General features: G+C 47.8%; 2 protein-coding genes across 2 annotated transcripts; both read left to right on the top strand.

Annotated features, from left to right (window-relative positions):
• Window positions 1-2,367: 2,367 nt before the first annotated feature.
• Window positions 2,368-4,206, top strand: Triagg1_827 (uncharacterized protein; the record flags this gene model as incomplete). Its single annotated transcript, XM_062901685.1, has 3 exons — window positions 2,368-2,546; window positions 2,604-3,851; window positions 3,909-4,206. The coding sequence occupies 3 exons, from the start codon at window positions 2,368-2,370 to the stop codon at window positions 4,204-4,206; spliced, it is 1,725 nt and encodes a 574-aa protein (XP_062760051.1).
• A 2,552-nt stretch (window positions 4,207-6,758) lies between these two features.
• On the top strand, window positions 6,759-12,323 carry Triagg1_826 (uncharacterized protein; the record flags this gene model as incomplete). The annotated part of the gene is made up of 11 exons (XM_062901672.1): window positions 6,759-6,989; window positions 7,068-7,240; window positions 7,317-8,358; window positions 8,416-8,514; window positions 8,720-8,763; window positions 9,066-9,206; window positions 9,424-9,845; window positions 10,018-10,212; window positions 10,255-10,954; window positions 11,280-11,451; window positions 11,493-12,323. 11 exons carry the CDS (start codon window positions 6,759-6,761, stop codon window positions 12,321-12,323), a joined length of 4,050 nt encoding a protein of 1,349 aa, XP_062760050.1.
• Between the last annotated feature and the right edge of the window lie 179 nt (window positions 12,324-12,502).

Genomic DNA, 12,502 nt, shown 5'->3' with positions numbered 1-12,502 from the left:
GCACCGCACGTGCGTGGCGGCAGTAGGCGAATCCGACGGCGAATTACGAGGCAGATCTTTGCAATTGGGCTTAATTGGCTGTGGAAAATATCATGGTGGAGGCAAAGACGGGCTGAAACTCTCTGGCCTTTCTTCGGCAGCCCGACTTTTTTCTGTTTCTAAATAACTGGGGATTTCTGGTGGCCTTTGCGGGATCCGGACAATGTCACACGCCCGCTGTTCTGATTCGGCCTGTAGATGTCGTGTGATGGATGGCACAGAATCTGGAGAAGGGCAGAATAGGAAAAGAGGCCGCTGAACTCTATTCCGGGGGACCCGAGGCGTTGGCGGGAGGTGGGAGGGAGGGAGGATGGGATGGGCAGACGGTGATCTGGTGTTTATGCGTATCGTGCGTATTGTTTTGTCAACTTTTGCATGACAGGATGGACCATGACAGCGAAGAAGCGCCGCTGAATCAGCACCAGGCGGATGGGATTTGCATATGCATACACTGAAAAGGGTCATGGGGACGATGCAGATTCCGAGCGACCGCGTTCTGTGGACGGGAAAGGACCGAAAGCAGGACATCTGCTGACTCGGAGATTTTTCTTTCTCGTCTTCTTCCGTTTACTCTTTTCTTTTTCTTTTTCTTTCTTTTTTTTCTTCCCACTGGATTATGTTATGGTACGGGGCCCCGTGGATCCTTCTCTAGACTTCTCTTGTCATGCCTTTGTCAGTATCGACAACCTCAGCCGGGCAAAATGCAGTCGACTTAGTCACCCGTCGAGCCAGCTTAGGCCATGCTTTCGTAGATTTTTCAACCTCTTGTTCTGTAATAGCTCCCTAATATTCTCCGCCCCGTTTCCATGCGGCTCTTGTTCCGCATTGCCCATAACCCCCCCTGGTTGATGCTACAGCACTATCTTGTTCGCTGCTCTTGGCCGCTTGGCCAGTGACAGATGATGTACCGCTAGGACGACGTCATCGGCTGGAAGTGCCGAGGGCAGGCCGCCGGAAGAGACGGTGCTTGGCGTTTGCCCCACTTGCCGGCACCGGGGCGGCAGATACGACGTCATGGGCGCGTGTGTGGGAAGGGGCGAGTGCTGGGTTTGGGTTGGAGAAGGAACTGGGGGACACGAGGGAGGCTGGGGAAGGTGCCATGCTGTTGTGCGCCTGCTGTTTTACTGTTGTACGCTGTTAATACTTGTAACAATCTAAATGAAGTACATCAATGCGATGCGCGTATTATGGAATTGTGAGCGACATTCTTTCATGATAACGGGGATCTGCAAATGCGACTGGCTGGCTTATGCTGAATCATACGCATGTTTTAAGTCTCTGGAGCAAAAAAAAAAAAAAAAAGAAAAAAGAAGAAAAAAATGGAGCCCGAGTATGCCGAGACATGTCCCCAAACAGGAAATCCACCACAGAAAGCAGCAGAAACATGTCATTCCTGGTACTGTACGGACTACTGGTGTACATAAGCTTTCTCGGTGGATCTGCCCTCTGCCTGGTGGAGACTCGGTCAATCGTGATTTTGCTCATCCTCATTCGTCTTCACCTCGCATTTTCTCTCGCCTCTCCCGCGCTCTTCGGGGGTCACCGACCAATCGTGTCACGCGGCCGCCGCCCAAAAACCCGGTTCTTTGTCCTGGTTTGTTTTGTCTTGCCTCTCCACAGCGACTGGAGAAGGCAATGGAGAAAGTCTGGAGAGTAGGACCGAATTGGGCCAGGAGATTCTCGGTATGGTGGGAAGAGCGCCGTGGTTTGTCACCCAATTCGCCCTCTCCGGCCGTTTTTTTTTTTACCTCGCACCTGACTTGCCTCTGCTGTCGGCCGTCCCCAGGATTCGACTCGTTGGAGACTTCCCCGAGCCCGAACCCGTGGGGTGGGGAGACTTTTACCCTCTTCCCCCTTGGGCGTCATGATCCGGGGCTAGCAGCATGCCTTTGCGATGCCTGCTTGTCCACGGCCACCCACCAAACGGCCGGACTTGGGCCGGTCCCACGGTTTCTTGATCGTGACCATATGGCGTGGGTGTTTGGGCTGAATTAGGTCATTGGAGACGGACCGGGCATCAGTGGCGGCCCTGGTCGTGTTGGAGAACATTTATACCCCAATGCCTCCCCCCCCTTCGGTTGACGATCCTGTCTCGATATTGTACAACAAGATACACTACCAAGCATCACTACTACATCATCTGCCACTAGGAAAACAAGCTCCCGGATCAGCAACAACCTCGCTTCTCAGCTCAATTGACACCTCATCTCCTGCACACACATATATCCTACATATAGTCGCTTATACCTCCGCGACAGTCTCCTAACAGAGACATCACATCATCACTGTCGTTTAAGGGCCTTGACACAGCAACCCATATACTTCACAATGCGTTCCAGACGGGGTCGTTTTATGACCATCTACTTCGACCAGCATGACCCTGCGTCGGAGAAGCACAATCCCGACTTTGGTCGACCTTCGGTCTCTGGCCTGGACTATTCTCCTCTGCCACGTGTGACTGGACGGTCCCTCGCCATGGGTGTTTTGGTCTCAATGGGTGGATTGATGTAAGTTGTCGCTTCATTTTGAGCTGGGGCTAATGAACCAAGCTAACCCGTTCCTAGCTTTGGCTACGATACTGGTCAGATCTCTGGCTTTCTGGAAATGCCCGATTTCCTTGACCGGTTCGGTCTCACTCACTCTGACGGCACAAAATACTTTAGCAATGTTCGCTCTGGTCTCATCGTCGCTCTTCTGTCCATCGGTACTCTAATTGGAGCCTTGGTAGCTGCACCCATCGCTGATCGCGTTGGTCGTAAGCCTTCCATTTCGCTGTGGTCTCTGGTTGTATCCGTCGGTTTCGTTATCCAGATTGCATCTATAACGGCATGGTATCAGCTCATGATTGGACGATTTGTTTCCGGTCTGGGTGTCGGTGCCCTGAGTTTGCTTGTTCCCATGTACCAGGCCGAGACAGCGCCCGCCTGGATTCGAGGTGCCATGGTTTGCGCTTACCAGCTCTTCATCACCATGGGCATCTGGCTCGCTGCCTGCTTCAACTACGGCACTGTCAAGCACCAGAGCGGCAACTCGGGCAGTTGGCGAATCGTCATTGGCTTGGGATGGATCTGGACTCTCATCCTCGGTTTCGGTATTCTGCTCTTCCCAGAGACTCCTCGATACGACTTCCGACACGGACATGAGGAGCGAGCCAAGCAGACCATCTGCCGTGTATTCGGCGCAACAGAAAACCACTGGGCTGTCCACACCCAGATTACCGAAATTGAGCGCAAGCTCCGCGCTGAAGACAAGATCCAGCTTGGCCCCATCAAGGAGTTTGTCGGCATGTTCCGAGCTCCCCGCATGGCTTATCGTATCGCCCTCGGCATGACTCTGCAGATGTTCCAGCAGCTTACCGGTGCCAACTACTTCTTCTACTACGGTACCACCATCTTCAAGTCGGTGCAGATCAACTCCTTTGTCACTCAGATCATTCTCAACAGTATCAACTTTGGTGTCACCTTCATTGGTCTGTACATGGTTGAGCACTTTGGTCGCCGCAAGTCTCTCATTGCTGGTTCCATTTGGATGTTCATCTGCTTCTTGATCTTCGCCTCCGTCGGTCATTTCATGCTTGATCTCAACGATCCCTCGTCTACCCCCACACCAGGTGTTGTCCTCATCGTTTTCGCCTGTCTCTTCATCCTTGGCTTTGCCACTACTTGGGGTCCCATGATTTGGACCATTCAGGCCGAGATCTTCCCCTCGCGGTACCGTGCCAAGGGTATGGCTCTCTCGACTGCCAGCAACTGGATCTGGAACTTTTGCATTGGTTTCTTCACTCCATTCATCACTGGCGCCATCGACTTCAGGTATGTGCAAACTCTTTCTTGATAATTCAAGGTGACGTTCTAACAATTAATTTATAGATATGGTTATGTCTTTGCTGCCTGTAACTTTGTCGGAGCCCTCATCATCTATTTCTTCGTCATTGAAGGCCAGGGCCGCACCCTTGAGGAGATCGACACCATGTATCTCGAGCATGTTCTTCCCTGGAAGAGCAGCAAGTGGGTGCCACCTCCTCCCGAGCACATGGCCAACATTCGCAGAAAGGCAGGCGTCGATCTTGATGTCCTTGCCGACCAAGACAGCGACAACGCAATTGCCAACGAGGCTTCGGATAAGCATGTGACTCCTGAAGGCCCGTCCCACCAAGAACACGTCTAAAGGAAATGATGGATTTCATCTTGTAAATAACGCGGTTTATGATTATGTTGGACATTGATGATGGGAGATTGGATATACCAAGTTGATTTGTTGTAGGATAATGGCAGAAGCTGGTGAATAGTTTAGTTCAGCTGATGTGTGTATTTTTTGAACAAACATATGAATTTTAATTATTGAACTTTTAAGACTCTTAAGTGATTGGGCCTGTGCAAATTTTCCTTCTTCAAGTCACCTTGAATTAAGGAATCTTTGGAGTGAGAGGTATGTGAGAAATGAAATCACATCCTAACGATGAAGACCCCCTAAGACCGGCTCATCACTTACTCTCTGTTGTATCTTTACGCATGAATTATTGTTCGCCTCTCGTAATTTGCCAAAAGTATGTTGGAGGCCGGCAAGCTCACTGGCCGCTCTTATCGGTCATGCCATCCCGTTTGACTTGCTCTATACACTAGGCTGAGAGTTCTACGTAGACGCCGTTTTTTTCTTTCTCTATTTTAAAGGTACAAGTCTATTCACCCTTTTTTGGTTTCGAAATAACCTTCCATGAATAGGGCTGCAGTTTAATATGTCGCCATCTTCAAATATATACCGCCGCTGAGCTCGTTGCTTCCGAAGCCATCTTCTCCCAGGCTTACAAGTCTCATCCGTCGAATGGCGTATTAGTAGATGTCGGTTGTATGGGACTATTTCTAGCTTCGCCGCTGCCATTGCGACTATATCGGCTGATGCTATGTTATTTAAGGTCAGGAAGAAAAGGGGCTACCAGGAGAGAGCATCGTCTCGGCCTCTTCAAAATTCTTGGAGAGCTGGTCTCAGCACGATGTCCCGCTGGCCTTGATAATTGTCTATTCGTAGTCTCACGACCGGTTAGTTCGCTCTCTGCGGAGATGTCAAGACGGCTTTTGGTAAATTTCTCTCATGTAACCTCCCCTTCAACGGAGAAAGTCGGACTACCGCCATCCCTAGCTGTGAGCAAGGGAGTTGATATCACCAAGTGACAATGCACTGATTGACATTTGGTATGTTCTCTCGCAATTACTCTATGACCATGTGAGGGGTGGGATGATTGACGTTATAATGGGAGGAAGTGTTGGCTCCAGACTCGGGGCTATGTAACTAATCTCCGGTACTTCCGTTAACTCCAATTCCTCCGGCGTTGTGAAAGTTGTATGAAAGAAGATACTAGTAGTAGTATAAACAATTAAGTTATGGCCTACAGTATATACAAGCCGCCGTTATGGTGAAAGCAAAGACCATCTCGAGGTTGAGGTGTGGCTCAGAATTGCACTTCATTGCTATCCTTATACAGCGGGCCCCCCAAAACGAAGCCAAACTGCATACTGCAGTGTGCTATTGGGACAGGCTCTGATCGTCTTGTCACTGGTCTTGCATTGAGCTCTCCTTAATAGACAATCCAGAAAGCTGCACGGTATCAAAACAGCATGCAGAGTTTCAAGCATTCGATATCTTAACCTATGAGTGATATTTTGTTTCGTAATGACAAAATTGGTCATTGTCACACTGCGTCTGCTCGAAAACACACATAATGCTCACAATCGATTTGCAAGAAAACAGAGGCCGCAAACGAATATGTGGATACATGGGGAGAATACGATCTCTATGCCATATGAGTCTAGTGTGATGGATATGTGCGGGTTATCTGTTTTGGGATACGCTCATTTCTCGATACACTCTTTTTGCAAACCTCTTGACTTTCTCTCCTCTCAACTAATAATAACTGAGTAAAAGATACTTCACAGTGCGTCGCCCCAATGCTAGACAAGTGCAGTCCTAGTATGATGCTCCTGCTGAGGCTAGAAGATGAAAATCTATCAATGAATCTATAGATATGATATAATAGGCATATGAAAACGTATAATTTTCTAGCTCATATGTGTTGAAAACAATCCACTAGTATGATTGAGCGATATCACAAAAGCTCATATAACAGAGGCTACATTCCTAATTAAAGGAAAATAAAGGGAGAAACATGACCTTCCAACATGATGAGTACAAAGTTGTAAAATAACGAAGAGAATGATGAATTCAGAAATTCCATTTTACTCTCCCAAGCTGTCAACCATCTTTCCCAGCCACGCCAACACTACCGCTGCTTCATGACCCTTGACCAATTCATTACGTTTAGACAAGCTAGAATATCAACTGTTATCACATCCCGGATTAGTTCTGATCTCAACAATTATAAGGGGGCAAAACACCCAGAAATTTCGTGATATCCGCTATGCTAAGCTGGTACGTCAAACAACGGCCTTTAGACTTAGCTCCATTCAAAATCCGGATATGTTACCAACTCGCAAAACTCTCTTTCACGAAAATATCTACAACATAATGTTCTATATTTATTGGGGTCTTCGTTCCATTCATAATGAGGATTTGCAATCCAACATTCATCATTATCATCGTGGCTCAAGTCGTTCACCGGCGATGATCAGCCAACCTCGCTATTAGCCGATTTTCTTTCCGCCATCGAATAATCTCGCGCTTTCTTGTCCAGTATGACTTTTCAATTTCACACAACCACCTTTGGCATGTTAATGCGCTTACTTTCTGGCAATGAAATCTTTCAATATCCCGACGAGATCGACGCACTACTATGGAAGAGATTCCTTCGCCAAAATACATCCGAACAGACGAATGACTCTGGCAGAGGATCAAGTAAAAACGAGGCAGATGAGCACAGCGTTTTGCAGAACATCGTCATTCATGACGGCGACAATGAGGTTCTCCTAGTAGAGTGGTATGGACCAGATGACCCCGAGGTAAGACAGCCGTCTACTGCCCCTATAATGCTTATCCGCGAAATGATGTAGCTCTAAAGTTAGCTCTTTGACTTGTAGAACCCTCGAAACTGGCCGTTGTCCTGGAAGAATCTCATGATGTTTCAGCTTTGTTTCCTAAATTTTGCTGTCTACATGGCGAGTTCTATCTATGTCCCAGGTGAGCTAGGCGTCATGGAAGACTTTGGTGTCAGCGAGGTTGTAGCCACCCTAGGGCTCTCTCTCTTCACTCTGTAGGACAACTCAGCCCCATCATGAGGTCCAAATACATTATGGTCTCTGCTAATGTCTTTTCTCTCCTACTGTCAGTGGGTATGGTGTTGGTCCTATGCTATGGTCTCCATTGTCTGAGATGCCGAAAATTGGGCGCAGCGGTATCTTCTTTTGGACACTCTTTGCCTTTATCTTATTCCAGCTCCCCGTTGGATTTGCTCCAAATATTGCAGTCTTTCTCGTCTTTCGCTGGGTGACAGGCTTCTGTGGTAGCCCGTGTCTATCCACCGGTGGCGGTACTATCCTGGATCTATACGACCCCTCTGTTGCCTCCTATTTATTGTGCATTTGGGGAACAGCTGGCCTCTGCGGCCCTGTATTTGGTCCAATCATTGGCGGATATCTGGTCCCTGCCAAAGGATGGCGCTGGACAATATGGGTTATTACATGGATTTGCACGCTGGTACTGGCTGCAATGTTTTTCTTCTTCCCTGAGACTAGCGCAGCCAACATACTTTACAGGAGAGCTAAAAGATTGAGGAAGGTTACTGGAGACAGTCGACTTAGGAGCCAGTCCGAGATTGACGCCGCGCATTATACCGCAAGAGATCATCTAATCGTCCTCGCCAGAGCTTTTACTTTGACATTCTCTGAGCCCATAGTTCTGCTCATGAACTTGTACGCTGGTCTCCTGTATGGTATACTGTTCATCTGGTTCGAGTCATTCCCGCTCGTGTTTGGGGATATTTACGGCTTCAACCAAGGCGAACAAGGCTTGGTTTTCCTAAGCATTTTCATCTTTGCTCTCATCTCATTGGCACTCTTTCTACTATGGATTAAAACCAGTCTCGCCCCAAAAGTCAATCAGCCGGGCTTTACGCCAGAGATGGTTCTTCCTCCAACGTTTTTGGGATGTCTCGCTCTTCCCATTTGCCTGTTCTGGTTTGGCTGGACATCACGAGCGGATATTCACTGGATCGTTCCCACCATTGGATCGGGCCTCTTCTCTGTTGGTGTGGTCACCTTGTTTAATCCGCTATTCAACTATCTAGGCATCGCATATCCCGCATACGCAGCGTCCATATTCTCGGGGTCTGCACTTTTCCGTGCCTCATTCGGTGCCTCTTTTCCACTTTTTGTAAGGAATAGTGTACACCCATCTTGGTTTCTGTAACTAATCACGGTCTCCTTTGAGGCGCGCCAACTCTTCCTTCAACTAGGTCTTGGCCCAGGTAACTCGCTTCTCGGTGGTATCGCCGTGCTATTTATTCCCGCTCCCTTCGTTTTCTACAAGGTAGGTCCGAAATTATTAGAGATGGTGAGTAATAAAACTAACTGCCAAGTAGTTCGGGGGAAAGATTCGTCACATGAGTAAGAATGCTCGGCACGATTTATAAAAACATTGTGCAACGGCTGCAGATTGATGAGCTCATTGAGAATAGCTTCTAGACTTCTCAATGAAAGAAAAGTTTAGGATTAGAAAAATCTTTATCTATTAGGAGGCGTACTCAATCGCAGGTAGCGAGGATGACGACGTTGTGAGGTACCAGAAGAGAAATAGGAAGACAATGTGCTGATGTGAACCAAAGAAAACTCCATAGATAAAAGTGAATTAGCAATAATAGACTGAAGTGACTCTTGGTGCATAGCTCAATGAGTTTGCATTGGTTAAGCTTTTATAATTGCGATAACTTGGATCTGACAATATTTCCAGTATTCCAAGTTGTCCTTTTTGTATGGCGTGGTGGGTCTATGTACCTTAGTAGGTAGAATAAAGAAGATTGACTCTCATCTTAGGCGATTGCAGATGTTCAATTATTGATCGGATATACTGACTCACAATAGGCAGTCGGGGAATAATACAACCCGGCAAGCGGGGGTCGCTTTTACTATCTTAGCGAGGGCTCTCTACGTATACTTGCGATGCCGCAAAGCGAACGCACCCGACAAGGGCTTCTATACTCTGCAGCCGCGTGTCGCAAAGCGGTACGTCAAGTGGTAATACCGCTCCCGACCAATGAAATAAATGATAGAAATCATGAGACATTGAGACTCGTGACCCCGCATCTTACTTGGCGACATCGAGTTTTGATGCTCAAGCCGTATGAACTAGATTCACATCTCGTTGTCTGTACTCCTACTCCATACTATAACATCCAAAGATGAGTTTATCGTTTCCCTGGGGCATTGATGGACTAGACAGGTCACGATTTGAAGCTTATGCTAAACTCTTACGGCTAAAAAATGGTGGCCAGATTGAGGAGGCTTCGAACTTCTCCGAAATACTCCTCGACGATGAGATAGAATTGGAAACGCCGGATGACACCGATTCCGTCAACGAGAACGCATTGTCGTCCTTCGATGAAAGAAAACTAAAGAGGGCCTTCCTTGATAGGCTATCTGAGCTTATTGCGAATGAGAAAGGAGGTCATCATGTCTCCTCATCTCTGATGATCGAGTGGCCAGATCGAGTCGACATTCTTGTAGCGAGAAATAATGGCTTCAGAGAAGGAGATGTAACTCTCCGCATGCTGGAAATTATAGCCTCTAGCCTCCGAGATATCTCCACGCTTGGTTCCTCAGGTCTGACATGTCTTTTGATTTGCATGTGGCGAGCTAACAGTGGTCCGTTTAGATCCTGTCGCCGCTTCTACCAAACAGAATCTTTGGACATCGTTGGTAAAATCGTACAGGCCGAGATTAAGCGATTATATAATTCAGGCAAAAAGAGTACTGAAAGAAACTATCTCCCCTGTGGGGGGTTAGATAGAGACTCTGCCCTTAGACGATCGCACAGCATCTCTTCTTTCGTCCCTCGAGGGATTTCGTGCTCTTATAGATGTTGCGGCACGTTCGCAAACGCGAGATGGCCTTGAAGAAATTGTGAAGAGCGCCCACGACGTGTTCTCTTTGTATAAACAGCATGATTTTGATAAGATCACCAACAACAATACCAATACCAGATCACTGAGAGACGCGCTGGGCTTCCTCGGTAAGTTACAGACATGTTTTAACACTCTGACGAGGAGCGCAGAGAGGCTCTCCGGCTTTCAAAATCTTCGTATCCTCCCAGTGATGGATCCAACGACTGGCGCAGCCAAACCGAAAGGGGCCGATCGAAACAATGCCTGGTCTTTGGAGAAGACGTTTTTATCCCTGGGCCTTGCACTAAACGACAAGACAGTGGAATCTCTTGTCGGTACTGGGAAAAGGGAAGGGTCTTGGACAAGGAACAAATTGCTTCAGAGGTTTGACAAGTTGAAGTCATCGGCCTCTGAAGTACACGCAGAAATACAAGTCATCTTGGCGGCTACAAAACACGACTGTAAGGGAGCGGCCATATTCAACTACGTGGGCTGCAGTAAGCGAAGCTGCTTCCTTTGTTCTAGGATTATTCAGAGCTATGGGTCTTACACGACAAGGGGATGCCATGGCAAGCTCTACAATCTCTGGACTGTGCCCGAACTTCCATGGCTTACTAAGGAAGAACGTTTAAGGCTCGTTCAAGCTCTCAAGAATGTCGAGAGAGCCATGAAGGAATTTCTACGTGATAAGAAGACCGACGGACTTATCCATGCTCATGAGTCCACAATCGGAGGCTCATCAGTTGCGACTAGAAGACAGCAATCTGGCCAAACCCCTTATATGATGTCCCTCGTATCAGAGTATCTTAGATCGCAGCGCCAAGGAATGAGGTCCAGTGCTGGCAAAGAAGAAGATTTTTCAAGCCTTGAGTAAGCCACCACTTTGGATCAAACGCATTGAAGTCCTGGCATGCTCTAACAGAGGATTAAGTCAGCCTTTACTAAACAGGGCTCAATACGAGGCCAATCTGGATACAGTTTTGCCTGGCCAAACTCAAGATCAATCTGCGACCACGGTACCGAAATCTAAACAACTCCGAGGCGAATGTAGCACTTGCGAAAGAGAAACTAATCGCCACTGTCAATTCTGTAACCTGGATTGGTTTTGTCGTAAAGAGTGTCAGGATCAAATGTCGTTTCGTCACCTCACCAAGTGTTCGGCTCGCTCGATAACAACTGCCGACATACTCTTTAGTGATGCTATTGGGGATCGGCTTCCGCAAGACCCAGAGACATGCGAGCATTTTGGGTTTACCCGATGCCGCGACGGGAGAGAAGAATCTCACCTCCTTGGCCTTTACCAAGGTCTCGTGTATTTGAATGTTTGGGCTATCCAGCTGAACGAATGGCGAGAGAAAAATATCCTTGTGAGCAAAATCATAGAGCATTTTCCAGGTTGTCTGAGCAGAACCGTGGGGGCTACTTCCCCTGGTTCCTTCGAAACCAGCACATCCTTGACAAGTCGACCCCACCTCTTCAGCTTGATGGAAAGGATGATCCCCTCCAACGAGCTATAAACGCTGCGAGGCCCTACCTCGATCTAGAAGACCGCGACAAGGACCTTCAACAGCTAGAGCCACCATCGAAACGGCATTGCTTCCTGTTTTATGCTATGGCCTTGGACAGCTCGTATCCAAACCCGTACTGGGCCGAATGTGATATATGGTACGATTTTGGTTTCTCAGTTTGTCGTAGCGAATACGATCAAAGCCAACTTGGGGGTCTCTATACTCGGCTTGTCGGTGGTAATAAATCAATGAGAGATTACGACCAAAGTCTAGGGGCTAAAGCAGAAGATTATCCTGATATGCCTACATGTTCATTCAACGAATTCTGGTTGGCCTATGAAAACGGTAGCCTTGTGAAGCTCTTCCACCAATATGATTTAGGGGGGGCACGTCTTCACCTGGGCTTGCATGAGTTTCTCTCCTTCCCGCTGAACCAACATGAACTGCGCCCATCAGTTTGGAGGTTGAAACACTTCCTAGCCCTCGATCCCAACGCTCCACTAGGCAACCTTCCCAAGGTTGAAGCAGCCGCCCAGGAATACGGGTTTACATCGCAGCTCAACGCGGGGACAAAACTGGCTTTGAGGCAATTTTATGAACAATTGTTCAAGGGGGTTAATCCACTCAGGGTCCATGACGCAAAGAATTGTGGCAAATTGCTTGAATATGCGGAAAGCAAACTTGATGTCATTGATGATGGCGTCCGGCATGTATTGCGACGGCTTGGTTGACGAAGAATGTACGGGCCTGGGCCCGTGTGAAAAGATACGCAGAAACTTTCTCTCACACTCTGGGGTAAATTCAAATTACCATTAACCGTATTGCTTAATCTTGCTCATTTCAAATTCCTTCTCAAATTGACAATACATCTATATGATCGTTTATATATAAATATTGTATTCCCTCGCGA

Source organism: Trichoderma aggressivum, assembly GCF_033847375.1.
Source record: "Trichoderma aggressivum f. europaeum strain CBS 100526 chromosome Unknown scaffold_002, whole genome shotgun sequence".
NCBI classification, from domain to species: domain Eukaryota; kingdom Fungi; phylum Ascomycota; class Sordariomycetes; order Hypocreales; family Hypocreaceae; genus Trichoderma; species Trichoderma aggressivum.
This window is presented reverse-complemented; position numbering and strand designations above follow the sequence as displayed.